The sequence below is a fragment of the Staurois parvus genome, unplaced genomic scaffold (assembly GCF_062004578.1).
Source record: "Staurois parvus isolate SC_StPar_1 unplaced genomic scaffold, SC_StPar_1.0 ptg000132l, whole genome shotgun sequence".
Lineage (NCBI taxonomy): Eukaryota > Metazoa > Chordata > Amphibia > Anura > Ranidae > Staurois > Staurois parvus.
Genome location: NW_028317928.1, coordinates 3,559,194 through 3,575,484, shown reverse-complemented (window position 1 = coordinate 3,575,484; position 16,291 = coordinate 3,559,194). Strand labels below are relative to the sequence as shown.

The 16,291-nt window shown below is 48.8% G+C and overlaps 1 protein-coding gene and 1 pseudogene across 1 annotated transcript in view; one reads left to right on the top strand and one right to left on the bottom strand.

The window, feature by feature from the left end:
- Positions 1–7,480: 7,480 nt before the first annotated feature.
- Positions 7,481–16,291, bottom strand: part of LOC149466179 (uncharacterized) — a 28,940-nt gene continuing 20,129 nt past the window's right edge. Inside the window, exon 8 of the mRNA XM_089672793.1 lies at positions 7,481–12,136. Coding sequence (XP_089528919.1) covers positions 10,887–12,136 — 1,250 coding nt within the window. The 3' untranslated portion in view covers positions 7,481–10,886. The remainder of the gene's footprint in view (positions 12,137–16,291) is intronic.
- LOC149466180 (U2 spliceosomal RNA) lies at positions 15,042–15,198 on the top strand (annotated as a pseudogene).

Genomic DNA, 16,291 nt, shown 5'->3' with positions numbered 1-16,291 from the left:
GCATTTCCGCTCGTATGTGCACAACCAGTCATCCTTCTCCGGACGTTTCTATGTGCATGTGCATTTCTATTCACAATTCGTTTCACCGGAAATCCCTTACAGTGGGCTGGATGGGGGGAGGGAAGGTGAGCCTTGACCACGCCCATTATTTGGCTACATTTTACTTTACTTTCCCCAGGAATGGCAGGATTGGGGGTGGGGAGTTTACTGGGGAGGGTGGGCTTCTACACCTATTCTCTGAGAAAAAAAGCCCAGAGAAAGTCTGCTGTAAATGGGCACTGGAGTCCATTTACATCAAGGCCACCCATAGAGCTGTCACGCAATAGACAAAAAAGGCCCCGGAGAAGGTATGTATTACCCCCGTACACAAAGGTTAAAAAAAGCCCATAATAGTCAATGGCTTTCATAGCAGAAAGTGGCAGCAGCTCCATAGAGAGAAGCAAATCCTGCCAATCTGGGTCTTTGAGAGCAGCGAGGAGTAGAAACATGAGTCCAGTTGGAGAGCCTGACCTGTGCCCACCATCACACCGCTGATAAATCACACATGCTTGACTTCTTCCTTTTACATGTGAGTTGCCTATCAGGTTTTTTTTTTTTAATCCGAACAACTTTTATTGCCAAGACAATAAACAAAAATGGTGTGCTTCCAGAATCTACAATGATGTTACTGCATCAACAGGATTATTATTATTATTGTTCAGGATTTATATAGCACCAACAGTTTGCTCAGCGCTTTACAATATAAAGGGAGACAATACAGCAACAATACAGTTCAATACAAGAGGGTTAGGAGGGCCCTGATCCTCGGAGTTTACAATCTAAGAGGATTCCACAGAAATAGAACAATGTGGATACGCAGATCCCGTAATAGACAGAATAACAGAAATAGTAACCAATCAAAACAGAGAACATCAGGATCCATGGCCATCTTGACAGTACCTTACTTTTACCTTTTATTTTGAACATCAACATCTTGTTCACCCAAGACATCTCATCAGAGAAAATTGGAAATGCAGGTGATCTCCCCTAAGGGAGAGAAGTGGAGCCACACATCTGACGTAAAATGTCACACCTGCAAAAGTCGATCCGCTATTAACTGGGGAGGGTCAAGCCTGGGTGTATCCAGCCAACCCCGCCATACCTGCTGGAACTTGCGATAAGTATTGCAATGTTGGTGTCAGGAATGGACTAGCCAGCAATGGTGGGACTCACCTGCCTTTTGATCTGCAGTACCAGGGCTGGCCAGCGGGTGCTCCCAGCAATCAGAGACTCAACTTTGCAGCCAGCTAACACCTGGAACTGATTATGCTGGGGTATTTAAGGGATGGCCAGACTTGCAGACTCGGCCTTGGTGTTGTGTTTCTCTTGGGCCCTGTATCCTGTTCCTGCTCTCTGTTCCTGTCTGATTCTCTGCTGACCCTGCTCTGATCCCTGGCTTGTCTGACCATCCCTCTGCCTGACCCTCTGTACTACGCTGCCTGCTACCTGTTCTGATCCCTGGCTTGTGACCCTGACCATCCCTCTGCCTGACCCTCTGTACTACGCTGCTAGCTACCTGCTGAACCTGGCCTGTGACCCCGACCAATCTCCGCTTGCTCCCCCTGTACCTACCTGCCCAATTGATATTGACCCGGCCTGCCTGACGACGCCTGCTTGTATGTACTGTTATCTGTGGGTGGTTTGGTTTGGTTTGTTTGCACTGTATTATGTTTAGTATTGCACTGCGTTTATGTTTGTATTGTTAGTGTTAATAAATTATATTGTTTATCACATATCTGAAGTCTGCGTTTCCCTGCGTCAGTCACACACCTCTGGTCACACCTGGGAGCCCTGACATTACACCAAGGCCAATCCTGACCAGAAGTGGCTGCACAGGGAAGCCATCTTGGCTTGTTGCTGGGAAGGATGGATCTGGATGAGGTTGTGTATTTATCTCTGCTAGTGTTTGATGACAGGGAGTATGCTTATCAAACTCTGAAGGAGTATCCCCGGGATGAACTGCTAGAATGTATACGGCTCGCTCATGTTCTAGTAGATCAGGTCACAGAGTTCTCTGAGGTGCAGCCTTTGATTGAGGTTTGTGCTGAGTTGGTTTCATCTGGTTCCCCCGAATGCAGGGATGAATTTTTGCCACCATTTAGTGCAGACCAGGTAGAGTCCCTGGTGTGGTTATTAGAGGATGATGTGGGTTACTTTCTGGAGCGTTATTCCACATGTTCACCACAGACCCTAAGAGATTGTATAAACGCAGTGCAGTCATTGACCAGACAGGCTTTGTGTAAGCTCAGCTTTGTTCAACCCCTACTGCAGACATGGACAGACTTGTTGCACCCAGCCTCAGTCAGCTTACAAAAACCCAGTCCTGCTTCTAACTCTACTCCTGTATTCACACCAGCTCCTCCAGTTACAGCCCAGTATACTTGGCTATCTACCGCATGTCAGTACCCTGTTCCCACTCGCTGCACCTATCCTGCCTTTAACCCTGTAAAAAAGCCCTCTGTAGCAACTGCTCCCTCTCCTGTTCCATCCTCCAGTTTTTCTCTGTCTCCAGCTGCTCCATTCAATTGCAGACCTGCGTTTACTTGCAGTGCTCCAGTAGTTAAAACCAGAAAAAAGCGAAAATTCTTTCCAACCAATACCATCCTGCCAGTATCCAAACCGGTGAACCTGCCTTCCGTGACTCAGCCTGAAGCCTCTACTCGGCCTGAAGCCTCTACTCAGCCTGAAGCCTCTACTCAGCCTGAAGCCTCTACTCAGCCTGAAGCCTCTACTCAGCCTGATGCCTCTCTTCAGCCGGATGCCTCTCTTCAGCCGGATGCCTCTCTTCAGCCGGATGCCTCTCTTCAGCCTGATGCCTCTCTTCAGCCTGATGCCGCTACTCAGCATGATGAACTGATCCAGCCCGACGATCCTATTAGGCCAGTTGACTCGATGCCCGCTGTTGATCCAGATGATCCGGTACCTGATCCAGTGCCCGCTGTCGTGCCAATTGACTCAGAGCCCGCTGTCATACCTGGTGACCCGGTGCCCACTGCCTTGCCAGATGACGCGGTGCCCGCTGGCAAGCCAAATGACCCGATGCCTGGGGGCCCGGCGCCCGCTCCGCCTGAGGGCCCGAGACCTGTCGCTCCGCCTGGGGGCCCGAGACCTGTTGCTCCACCTGGGGGTCCGGCGCCCGCCGCTCCGCCTGAGGGCCCGAGACCTGTTGCTCCGCCCGGGGGCCCGAGACCTGTCGCTCCACCTGGGGGTCCGGCGCCCGCCGCTCCGCCTGAGGGCCCGAGACCTGTCGCTCCACCTGGGGGTCCGGCGCCCGCCGCTCCGCCTGAGGGCCCGAGACCTGTCGCTCCATCTGGGGGTCCGGCGCCCGCCGCTCCGCCTGAGGGCCCGAGACCTGTCGCTCCGCCTGGGGGCCCGAGACCTGTCGCTCCACTTGGGGGTCCGGCGCCCGCCGCTCCGCCTGGGGGCCCGAGACCTGTCGCTCCATCTGGGGGTCCGGCACCCGCCGCTCCGCCTGAGGGCCCGAGACCTGTCGCTCCGCCTGGGGGCCCGAGACCTGTCACTCCATCTGGGGGTCCGGCGCCCGCCGCTCCGCCTGAGGGCCCGAGACCTGTCGCCCCGCCTGGGGGCCCGATGCCTGTCGCCCCTCCTGGGGGCCCGATGCCTGTCGCCCCGCCTGGGGGCCCGATGCCTGTCGCCCCTCCTGGGGGCCCGGCGCCCGCCGCTCTGCCTGGGGGCCCGGCGCCCGCCCCGCCCGGGGACCCGATGCCGGTCGCCCCGCCCGGGGGCCCGGTGCCTGCCGCCCCGCCCGGGGGCCCGGTGCCTGCCGCCCCGCCCGGTGGCCCGGTGCCTGCCGCCCCGCCCGGGGGCCCGGTGCCTGCCGCCCCGCCCGGTGGCCCGGTGCCTGCCGCTTCGCCTGGTAATCCGATGTGCCTCTGCCCGGAGTCCAGCCCGATGTGCCTCTGCCCGGAGTCCAGCCCGATGTGCCTCTGCCCGGAGTCCAGCCCGATGTGCCTCTGCCCGGAGTCCAGCCCGATGTGCCTCTGCCCGGAGTCCTGCCCGATGTGCCTCTGCCCGGAGTCCTGCCCGATGTGCCTCTGCCCGGAGTCCTGCCCGATGTGCCTCTGCCCGGTGTGCCCTTGCCCGATGTGCCCCTGCCCGGTGTGCCGCTGCCCGGAGTCCTGCCCGGTGTGCCGCTGCCCGGAGTCCTGCCCGGTGTGCCAGTCTTTGATATCCCGCCAGTTACCAGACCCGGGCGGTGGAACATTTTGCCCAGCTAGGACTGTTTGGAGCGTCCTGAGGCCGCTCCTTGAGGGGGGGGTACTGTCAGGAATGGACTAGCCAGCAATGGTGGGACTCACCTGCCTTTTGATCTGCAGTACCAGGGCTGGCCAGCGGGTGCCCCCAGCAATCAGAGACTCAACTTTGCAGCCAGCTAACACCTGGAACTGATTATGCTGGGGTATTTAAGGGATGGCCAGACTTGCAGACTCGGCCTTGGTGTTGTGTTTCTCTTGGGCCCTGTATCCTGTTCCTGCTCTCTGTTCCTGTCTGATTCTCTGCTGACCCTGCTCTGATCCCTGGCTTGTCTGACCATCCCTCTGCCTGACCCTCTGTACTACGCTTCCTGCTACCTGTTCTGATCCCTGGCTTGTGACCCTGACCATCCCTCTGCCTGACCCTCTGTACTACGCTGCTAGCTACCTGCTGAACCTGGCCTGTGACCCCGACCAATCTCCTCTTGCTCCCCCTGTACCTACCTGCCCAATTGATATTGACCCGGCCTGCCTGACGACGCTTGCTTGTATGTACTGTTATCTGTGGGTGGTTGGTTTGGTTTGTTTGCACTGTATTATGTTTAGTATTGCACTGCGTTTATGTTTGTATTGTTAGTGTTAATAAATTATATTGTTTATCACATATCTGAAGTCTGCGTTTCCCTGCGTCAGTCACACACCTCTGGTCACACCTGGGAGCCCTGACAGTTGGTATGTGAGTTGTTCCCGTGGGAATAACGAATGAACATAATCTATCCAACAATAACCAGTACCTCGCTATCAGTTTCCTAGGCAGATATAAAAGTCGAGATACCGTGATATACACTCCAGGTTGGAAGATTCACTCCAGGTGAATCTCGCCTACCGCACCAGTAGTTACACAGGGGTCCTATAAGCATGATGGAGAATAAACAATTGAGACAAATTATGCAAGGGAAGGGAGGGCGGGCGGGGACGGCAAGGGTAACGAGGGCGGAGACGGCAAGGGAAGCGAGGTCAGAGACGGCAAGGGAAGCGAGGGCGGAGACGGCAAGGGAAGCGAGGGCGGAGACGGCATGGGAAGGGAGGGCGGAGACAGCAAGGGAAGGGAGGGCAGAGAAGGGAAGGGAGGGCAGAGACAGGAAGGGAAGCGAGGGCAGAGAAGGGAAGCGAGGGCGGAGACAGGAAGGGAAGCAAGGGCGGAGAAGGGAAGGGAGGGCGGAGAAGGGAAGGGAGGGCGGGGACGGCAGAGCTAAAGAGTAGGAGGAAATAAGGATAATCTGATAGAGATAAGACACAATAATTATGGTGAAGAAGAGATAGAAGGACGGGGGGGGTAATAGATGGAAGGACGGGGGGGGTAATACATGGAAGGATGCGGAGCGTAATACATGGAAGGATCCGCTATTAATTGAGGAGGGGCAACCCCGGGTGTATCCAGCCAACCCTGCCATACCTGCTGGAGCTTACGATAAGCATTGCGATGTTGGTATGTGAGTTTTTCCCACGGGAGTAACGAATGAACACAGTCTATCCATTGCTTACTAGTCAGAGGAGCCGATGATAACCAGTACCTTGCTATCAACTTCCTAGCCAGATATAAAAGTCTAGATACCATGATATACACTCCAGGTTGGAACAGTTCTTGGTCCAGTGCCCCCAGAAGACATTGTAAGGAATCCTGAGGAACAGTATATTGTGATACTAAAGAAATTAACTGGAGAACCTCACTCCAATATCTATGTAACTTGGGGCAGTGCCAGAGCATGTGAATGAAATTGCCGTTGGACCCTACACCTTGGACAATCAGGTGAATCTAGCCTGCCCCACTGGTACAGCTGCACAAGGGTCCTACACGCCCAATGGAGAATAAACAATTGAGACAAATTATGAGAAGGAGAAAGAGAAATTCCAAGAACAGATTCTAGGGCAGCATTCCAGACATCTCCAACAAACTCTCCAATATCCCGGGACCACTGCACCCTACCCTGGAGACTAGTGTGGTCCTGTACCATGGACAACAGCTGGGAGTAGACCCAAGAAATCATGTCCTTCTTGTGGGTTGACTGAATTACACCCTTAAGAAAAACTGAGTCTGTCAATGTGAGATTAGAGAGCGAAGACTGGGCCTGTACCGCATGGCGTGGCTGAAGATATCGATAAAATTGCGTATGTGTAAATGTAAATTTTGTTTGCAATTGTGAAAAGGACTTTAGGGTTACCCCCAAATACAGCTGAGATATAGATTTCAGTCCTCGATCCCTCCAGTCCTGAAGACCCTCCAGTTTAGCCAGTTCTATATATTGCGGATAGTGCCACAAAGGGGTACAGGAGCGAAACCTGGTAATATGAAAGGACTCCTTCACTGCACTCCAGATGTGCCTCAAGAGGTCCATGGTTGGAGCCATGGATGGAAGGACTGGCAGAGCCATCTCAAGATGAGAGAACCGATATGCTGGGATCAGGAAGGGAAATCAAACTTATAATGGGATCAGTATTATCAAATGAATCCCAACCAACCAGTTGCTGCATTTGGGCCACCAGGAAATATAATCTAGACTCAGGACCCGCCAGCCTCCCCTGACTCCTGATTATGGGCTTTTTAATAAACTTGTGTCTTAATAAACTTGTGTCGAGTCATGAGTGAAAGGACTGGTAGAGCCATCTCAAGATGAGAGAGAGCCAAAATGGTGGAATCAGGAAGAGAAATCAAACTTATAATGGGATCAGTATTATCAAATGAATCCCAACCAACCATTTGCTGCAATTGGGCCACTAGGAAAATGTAGTCTAGGCTCAGGAACCATCAGCTCCCCCTGACTCCTGCTTATTGGCTTTTTAATAAACTTGTGTCTTAATACTGCACTTAGTTGGCGCTCCCTTCTGTTCCTTTTCCACAGAGGAGGTCCTCCTGTATCCACAGGATACAAACTGAACAGGCATGGATGTCAAACCACTGACAGGCGTCCCGTCCAGCTCCGATTCACCAGGGGATCTGCTCACAGATCCCGTGCTGATCAGAGCTGACACCACTCCATCTGAAAGCAGCCTACCTCCGATCCCTCATGTTTAGGTTCAGAAAAACAGACCGGGATGGACTTGGAGGTAGGCAGGTGTAAACATCCACCTGTCCATATCGCTGCATAGAGCTTCCAATCAGGTCCTGTTGAGGGGGACTTGATCGAAATGCCAGTAGCAAAGGGCCCTAGAAATGATGGCCAGATACAAAGGTTTTGTCTCATTTTATTGCTTCAAAAATGACACTTTTGTTCACAAGTACACATAACAGCACTTTACCTTCTTGGAATGTACAAATAAAAGGGTCAGTCCACCCAAAACCGTTATTTCAGTGTTTGAAGTATTAGTGTCCTTTCATACAGAGGCGTGTCGCTCCATTCAGCAAATCCCTTGTTGAATCGGAGCAGAATGGGATTGTGATAGACTGCCTGACACCCCCACTGGGTATCTCCACCAAACTACGGCTTCCTCCACTCTGGGACCAGAATATAGCAGATGTGCCCCAAGCATCAGACACAACCAACGTTGGAGAAAACAAGGACTGCCTTTATGAACAAACAGCACAGCACTGATACACAAACCCCTCCCCCCCCAGACCAGGGATCTTCAAACTTTCTAAGCAAAGGGCCTTCAGGCTTTAGGGGGGCCGGACTGTGGCCAGTGGGAGCAGAAAATACCCCAACATTGGTTTTTCACGAATTTTCCAGCATGCCCGAAAACGAGGGAAGAACCACGAAAATCGGCCATTGCCCCACTAACAGAGCGATTTTCGTCCGAAAATCGTTTGGAAATCGACCCATGTATGACCGGCCTATCTGAGTCCTTAGCCCAACATCAGGTAAGCAGTGGAGGAAAAACAAAAATAAGGGGGGAGGTTGGAATTCCTTTTTTAAACTTTGCCCTAAGAGGAGTCTAAAGTTGTTTTTTAAAAGAAAAAAAGTCTGAAATAAATAAATTTCATAAATAAATTAAAAAATCTTCAGTCCTCATTCACACGGGATGTTTTTACAGCGGCTGTTTTTGGCTTTTGATGTTTTTTTCTACAGCCAGTAAAACCCCCCCCAGCATGTTATCCTATGTATCCATACACGCATAGACTGGAATCAACATTTTTTGGCTGGAAAAAAACCCCCAAAATTAGTGGGTTTCTAGAGGAGTTTTTTAGCTGTAAAAACGCTCTAACACTGAAAAACGCAGCAAAGTGTGGTAAATCGCAGCAAACCAGCAGTTTTGGACTTTTTTTGACCAAATAAAATATTTTTTAGGGGGGGGTAAAAAAAAAAATGTAAAAAACACTAAAAACCACAAAGCGAAAAAACGCCGCAAAGCGTCAATACAAAAACACTAAATAAAACGCTGAAAAACAAATTTTTAACATGACTTTACACAGCTAACGTTACCAGCGCTATTAAACCGCCCCGTGTGCATGGAGCCGTAAAGTGGCCGGTGAGTGTAAAACGCAGCAAAATACAGTAAAACCTCGCAAACCGGCGGCAAAACACCCAGTGTGCATGGAGCCTTTTGGTCAAAAAAGTGGCATTTTTGGACATTATTTTGACCAAAAGGCTCCACACACATGGGATGTTTTGATAACGCTGGTATCATTAGCTGTGTAAAATCACGTTAAATAAATTTTTCAGCTTTTTTAGCGTTTTTGCATTAGCATTTAGCGGCGTTTTTCCCCTTTTGTGTTTTTTAGCATTTTCTTATAGAAAAAAATTTTTTTTTTGGTCAAAAAAAATTCAAAAACATTGGTTTGTGACGTTTTACCGCATTTTGATGCATTTTTCAACGTTAGAGTGCTTTTACAGCTAAAACTCCTCTAGAAACCCACTAGTCCTGGGATTTTTTTTCCAGCCAAAAAACGTACCAGCCAACATTAGATTCCAGTCTATGTGTGTATGGATACTTAGGATAACATGCTGGGGGGATTACTGGGTGTAGAAAAAAACATCAAAAGCAAAAAACAGCCGCTGTTAAAATCTCCCGTGTACATGAAGACAAAAAAAAATTTTTTTTTTTGTAAAAAAAAATAAAAAAACACTAAAAACTGCAAACGTGGAAAACAAAGCTAAACGCGGCCAAACGCTAATGCAAGAAAGCTAAAAAAAAATCTGAAAAACTCACATTTTTAACGTGATTTTACACCGCTAACGTTACCAGCATTATCAAAATGCCCCGTGTGCATGAGGACTAAAAAAAAAATTTTCTGTAAAAAAAAAAAAAACACTAAAAACCACAAACGTGGAAAAACGCATCTAAAAGCTGCTGAATGCTAATGCAAGAATGCTAAAAAAACCTCTGGTTTTCAAAGTGACTTTACACAGCTAACGTTACCAGTGTTATCAAAACGCTCCATGTGCATTAAAAAAAAAATTCAATTTTTTCTTTTGTAAAACAAAAAAACACTAAAAACCGCAAACATGGCAAAACACTGCTAAACGCTAACATAAGAACGCTAAAAAAAAATCTGAAAAACTCATGTTTTTAATGTGACTTTACACAGCTAACATTACCAGTGTTATCAAAATGCCCCGTGTGCATGAGGACAAAAAAAATGTTTTTCTTTTGTAAAAAAAAAAAAACACTAGAAACCGCAAGCGTGGAAAAAAACGCAGCAAAACGCTAAAAAAAATCTGAAAAACTCACGGTTTTAACATGAATTTACACAGCTAACGTTACCAGCGTTATCAAAGCGCCCCGTGTGCATAGAGCCTCATGCAAGGACACCAATATTTCAAGTCATTATTAACCTCTTCTCGCCGGCCGAATGCAAATGTGCGGCCTCCCGGCATCCGGGCCTAGACGCCGAGTGGCCGCACATATGCGTTCTATTAAAAAAGGACATATGTGCCGAGAGCGCGTGCTCCCAGCACACATGTCCGGTACTCATGGAAAGGTCCCGATCTCCTCTTTCGATCGGAACCTTTCCCGATCATGTGACCGCCGTGACAGCGTGTCACGGTGGTCACATGACCCTAAACCTCGCCTCCCGGCTTCTGGAACTCTTAAAGGGCTGGGAGGCACCGGCATGAAGGGGTTACTACTGGTAGCCATTGAAAGCTTGGTTCCAGTTTGAACCTCACTCAATCAACGGGCCACCTGGCACCTCTTCAGTTATCACGCACAGAGATTATCTGACCTAATGAAGAATCTGAGAATAAGTGGGACATCTTCCAGATATGGAGAAGAAGAAAGGAAGAAAGTATCACATTACTGGCAAGCTCTGCAATTGGCACTGGTGTCGATTGGCCAAAGACCTCATCGGGAAAATGTACTACCCACAACCAACGTTTGTCCAATGTTAGAGATGACTATTATGTAAAATTCCATTTTGAGCTGCTCACAATCTCTTGAAATAGCCATAGACCTCAAGAGATTTTCTATGCATAAATATGCACGCTTAGTTCACCCAAGCTTTGACTGTTTATGCTAGGTCGGCAGGTGGTGGAACCATCGAGAAGAGTAGGGTAAGAGACCTTCACAAATCCTACATGTATATGAGAACTGTTCAAAGACGTAACATAAGACCGTATCTGGTCTACTGATTCCTTGTAGAACAGCCAAAGTATGGACTAAGCTGGTCTGATTTGGAATAGAAGCACCAAGTCCACACTACGCTTCATCAGCCGTGTCCTGACACAGGCTCTCCTGCCTCCTGTGGGAAACTAGATGAGCCACCAATGAAGACTTATGAGAAAACCGTCTTTCACATTCAGAACACGGATACGGTTTATCACCCGTGTGGACCCTCTCATGAACAACCAGGTCCGATTTATTGATAAAACCTCTCCCACATTCAGAGCACGAGTATGGGCGGTCACCATTGTGTGCCTTCTCGTGCCTTACCAGATTTGATCTGTTTTTAAAGCCTTTTCCACATTTGGAACATGAATACGGGTTGTCTCCGGTGTGGACCTTCTCGTGTCGTATCAGACTAGACCTGTAGATAAAACACTGGCCACACAGGGAGCAGGAATATGGCTTCTCCCCCGTGTGAGACCTCTGATGTCTAACTAGAGCTGATTTGTTAGTGAAACCTCTCCCGCACTCAGAGCACAAATAAGGCCGATCGCTGGCATGAATTTTTTGATGCAGGAAAAGGTTCGATCTTTCGGTGAAGCGTTTGCCACATTCTGAACAGGAATATGGCTTCTCTCCACGGTGGCTCCTCTCGTGCCTGAGAAATTGATACTTCCAGGAGAAACATTTGCCACATTCAGAACAGGAATACGGCTTCTCCCCTGAGTGAGACCGTTGGTGCGAGACAAGGGTTTCCCTACGGGTGAAACACTCTCCGCACTCTGAACAGTAAAACGGCTTCTCAGAAGTGTGGGTCCTCTCGTGGTTGAGCAAGTTGGATCTCTCGCTGAAGCGTTTGCCGCACTCTGAACATGAATACGGCTTCTCCCCTGTGTGAACCTTCTCGTGTATGATGAGGGATGATTTCCAGGAGAAACACTTCCCGCATTCACAACATGAGAACGGCTTCTCCCCCGTGTGAGTCCTTTGATGACGGACAAGACCTGATTTCTGGGTGAAGCACTTTCCACACTTGGAACAGGAATAGGGCTTCTCCACCGTGTGAGCTTTACAGTGCTTAATAAATTCGGCCTTCTGGGTAAAAGATTTTCCACACTCCAAACAAGGAAAAGTTTCATTCCCTATGGGAACTGTCTGGTAGGAGAGCTTGGGTGACGGATCTGGAGAGCAACCTGTGTGTGTGGTGGAATCACACACCAGCAATGGATGAAGATCTTGGGTAATAGTGTCTCCTTCTGGCCAGCCAGAGGTGGTCTCATTGTCTGTCTCGTCTGCAGAGGTAACAGAACTTTTCTCCATACTAGGCCTTCTGTATAGTCCATCTGGAGGAAATAAGACATGGAAGGGTACAAAAACGGCTAAACAAATGTTTAGAAAAGGTCTCAAAAAACTGTACGGTATATTTCTTGCAATTACCATGACCCACCACCAAAAAAACCCTGTAATAAATGTTCCTCTACCTGACGTGACTGGGGATCCCACATATGCAGGGGCGGACTGACAACTCATGGGGCCCCCGAGCAATAGGGGATCATGGGGCCCCTGTGTCCTCGCCCAAACTCAAAAAAGCCTATGAAAAAGGTACCAGGGGCATCTCATGGGGCCCCCTACTGACCCCGGGCCCTCGGGCAGTGCCCGAGTTTCCAAATGGTCAGTCTGCCCCTGCACATACGTGTGTATTATTTTTTTCCTCTGTACCCGTTTTAGGGCCCATTTTTTTGCTTTTATGGGCTTCTTGATCTTGTGATGATTGCCAATGGCTGTCGCAGTGATCATGTGATCACTACCAGCTTCTGATCGTCACTTTGGGGTTGATTTACTAAAACTGGAGAGTGCAATTATCTGGAGCAGCTGTGCATGGCAGCCAATCAGCTTCTACCTTCAGCTTGTTTATTTAACCTCTTCACGCCGGCCGAACGCAAATGTGCGGCCTCCCTGCGTCTCGGCCTAGACGCCAAGCGGCCGCACATTTGCGTTCTATTAAAAAAGAACATATGTGCTGAGAGCGCGCGGCCTGCACGCTCCCAGCACACATGTTCGGTACTCACAGAAAACTCCCGATCTCCTCTTTCGATCGAGACCTTTCCCGATCATGTGACCGCCGTGACGGCGTGTCACATGACCCTAAACCCCGCCCCGCCTCTGAAACCCTTAAAGGGCAAGGAGGCCCCAGCGTGAAGGGGTTAACCGCTTGAAGTCCAGACACTTTCACCCCCTTCCTGTCCAGGCCAATTTTCAGCTTTCAGCACTATCATACTTTGACAATTGCGCGGTCATGCAACCCTGCACCCAAATGAAATTTACGTCCTTTTTCCCCCACTAATAAATTTTTCTTTCGTTGGTATTTGATCACCTTTGCGTTTTTATTTTTTGCGCTATAAACAAGAACAAAAAAAAAAAACCCGACAATTTTGAAAAACAAAAAAACACAATATTTTTTACTTTTTCCTATTAATTACTTCCAGTCTGGATACTTTCACCCCCTACAAAGTCCAGGCCAATTATCAGCTTTCAACACTATCACATTTTGAATGACAATTGGGCTGTCATGCAACACTGCACCTAATATGAATTTTCTGGCATTTTTTTGAGACAGATAAAACTTTATTTTGGTGGTATTTATTCACCACTGGGATTTTCGCTCTTCCTCTTATGTTCCTGCAGACACATGATGATGTCACTACATAGGGCGGTAACTAGACCATTCAGTGTCAAGCCTAGGGTGCAGCACTGAATCTCTGGTCTCAACTCCTCACCAATACACCCAATGGGAGGTGTACATATCACCAGGCAGCAGCATAGGCACTTCCTATTGGGCCCATCAGTGGGAAGGTTCCTGAAAACCCCCAGGGGCAGCATGATGACATCACTACAAAGGGCAGTAACTAGACCATTCAGTAGCAGTCCTAGGGTACAGCACTGAATCTCTGGTCTCAACTCCTTACCAATACACCCAATAGGAGGTGTACGTCACCAGGCAGCAGCATAGGCACTCCCTATTGGGCCCATCAGTGGGAAGGTTCCTGAAAACCCCCAGGGGCAGCATGATGACATCAAATGAGGCAACAGAAGGCTTGGACTGCAGTGAGAGATCAGGAGTCTTCACTATGGAAAGAAGTGCCACGGAAAGTCACAAGTAGTGGGTCAAGTGACTAAAAAAGGGCTTTTTAGAAAGGGTGGGATCATGGCAAGTTAAAGCGGCATTTTCCTGCGTTTACGTTTTTTAGCCTTTTTTGGGTCCAAACAAGTCCAAAAATGCCGGTTTGCGGCGTTATACCATGTTTTGATGCATTTTTCAGCATTAGAGCGCTTTTACAGCTAAAAAACGTTGATTACAGTCTGTATGTGCATGGATGTTTTTCAGCTTTTTTTTAGCATTAGCGTTTAGCTGTGTTCTCCTGCGTTTGCGGTTTTTAGCGGGTTTTTTTGGTTCACAAAATTCCCAAAACGCCGGTTTGTGGTGTTATACCGTGTTTTGCCATAATTTTCAGCTTTAGAGCGCTTTTAGAGCTAAAAAACGTTAATTACAGGCTATGTGTGCATGTTTTTCAGTTTTTTTTAGCATTTTTGCATTAGCGATTAGCAGCGTTTTCCTGCGTTTTTTAGCGTTTAAGTGAAAAAAAAAATTTGGGGGTCAAAAAAAGTCCAAAAATGCTGGCTTGCGGCGTTTTACCACGTTTTGTCGCATTTTTCAGCGTAAGAGCACTTTTACAGCTAAAAAAAACTCCTCTAGAAACCCGCTAGTCCTGGGGTTTTTTCCAGCCAAAAAAATGTTGATTGCAGTCTATGTGTGCATGGACATATAGGATAACATGCTGGGGGGTTTACTGGCCGTAGAAAAAAAAACGTCAAAAGCCAAAGACATCCAGTGTGCAGGAGGGCTGAAAGTGAAAGTAAAATAAAATCACAAATTTTGGGTTGTCCCCAGAAAAATAATAGATGGGAAATCTTCTAAATGTGGACACTAGTTCTGGTGACCTGGGGGTCCCTAAGAAATTCCCTTATTTTCAAGATTTCCTCTTACTTCCTGTTTGGCTAAAAAAAAACAAAAAAAAAACCTGGAAGCTGATTGGTTTCTATGCAGAACTGCACCACATTTTGCACTTTTCAGTTTTAGTAAATCGACCCCCTTTGTGACCACGAGTTATCAGTGTCACATTGCTGGAGGCACACGACGACACGCTCTTGACAGAACACAGCAATGCATGTAAATGATATTCCACAATAATCGCTTGTCAGCCTTTTGGCTAAGATCAAGTGTAGTGTCTGTTCTTATCAGTGTCCAGTAGGGGCGCTCCACCATCATTCTTGCCTTTTGGTAGGAATGGCTTGCTCTATAGTGCCCTTGCTGGTATGATGATGCCTCTGAAGGCTAGTACCAGCTGGAAGAGGAAACGGGGTGCCCACAGGCAGTTGGGGCCCGGGAGTAATTCCCCTGGAGAAACCAGATGGGCCCAGTTCCCCCTGGTTTGTCCGGCAATGGGCTGGGAAGGCAGAGTCTGTGGCGTCTGTGCCCCCTGGGAGCGGTCTCCCCAGGGGTGCTCTTGGTGACATTTGGGTGTGGGACCCCACACTGTGAAACGCCACATGGTCACAGCATTAAAAATTTCTGCACTGCACCTTTTAGAGATAGGCCTTTTGGCGAAGTCTGGGGCAATTTTTGCTACCAGGACTCAACGCCTAGCCAGTGCACAATTTAAATAATTTATTTTTCTCCTCGTGTTTTGTCACCTTTCACCTATGTTTTTCCTGGGTTTTTTTCTCACTGGATGGAAGGTGTGGGTCCTCAGGCCTGCTCTGAAGTCAAGGGGAAGGATTAGTGGCCATTAGGTTCCTGGGTTTTTTTTATCTCACTGGATGGAGGGTGTGGGTCTTCCGGCCTGCCCTGAAGTCAAGGGAGAGGATGTGTGGCCATTAGATTTCTGTTTTTTTCTCAGTGGATGGAAGGTGTGGGTCCTCAAGCATGCCCTGAATTCAAGGGGGGAGAATGAGTGGCCATTAGGTTCCTGTTTTTTTTCAAACTGGATGGAGGTTGTGGGTCCTCAGGCGTGCCCTGAAGTCAAGGGGGAGGATGAGTGGCCATTAGGTTCCTGATTTTTTTCTCACTGGATGGAGGGTGTGGGTCCTCAGACCTGCCCTGAAGTCAAGGGGGAGGATGAATGGCCATTAGGTCCCTTTTGTTTCTCACTGTATGGAGGGTGTGGGTCCACAGGCCTGCCCTGAAGTCAAGGGGGAGGATGTGTGGCCATTAGATTTCTGTTTATTTCTCAGTGGATGGAAGGTGTGGGTCCTCAAGCCTGCCCTGAAGTCAAGGGGGGAGGATGAGTGGCCATTAGGTTCCTGTTTTTTTTCAAACTGGATGGAGGTTGTGGGTCCTCAGGCCTGCCCTGAAGTCAAGGGGGAGGATGAGTGGCCATTAGGTTCCTGTTTTTTTTCTCACTGGATGGAGGGTGTGAGTCCTCTGGCCTGCCCTGAAG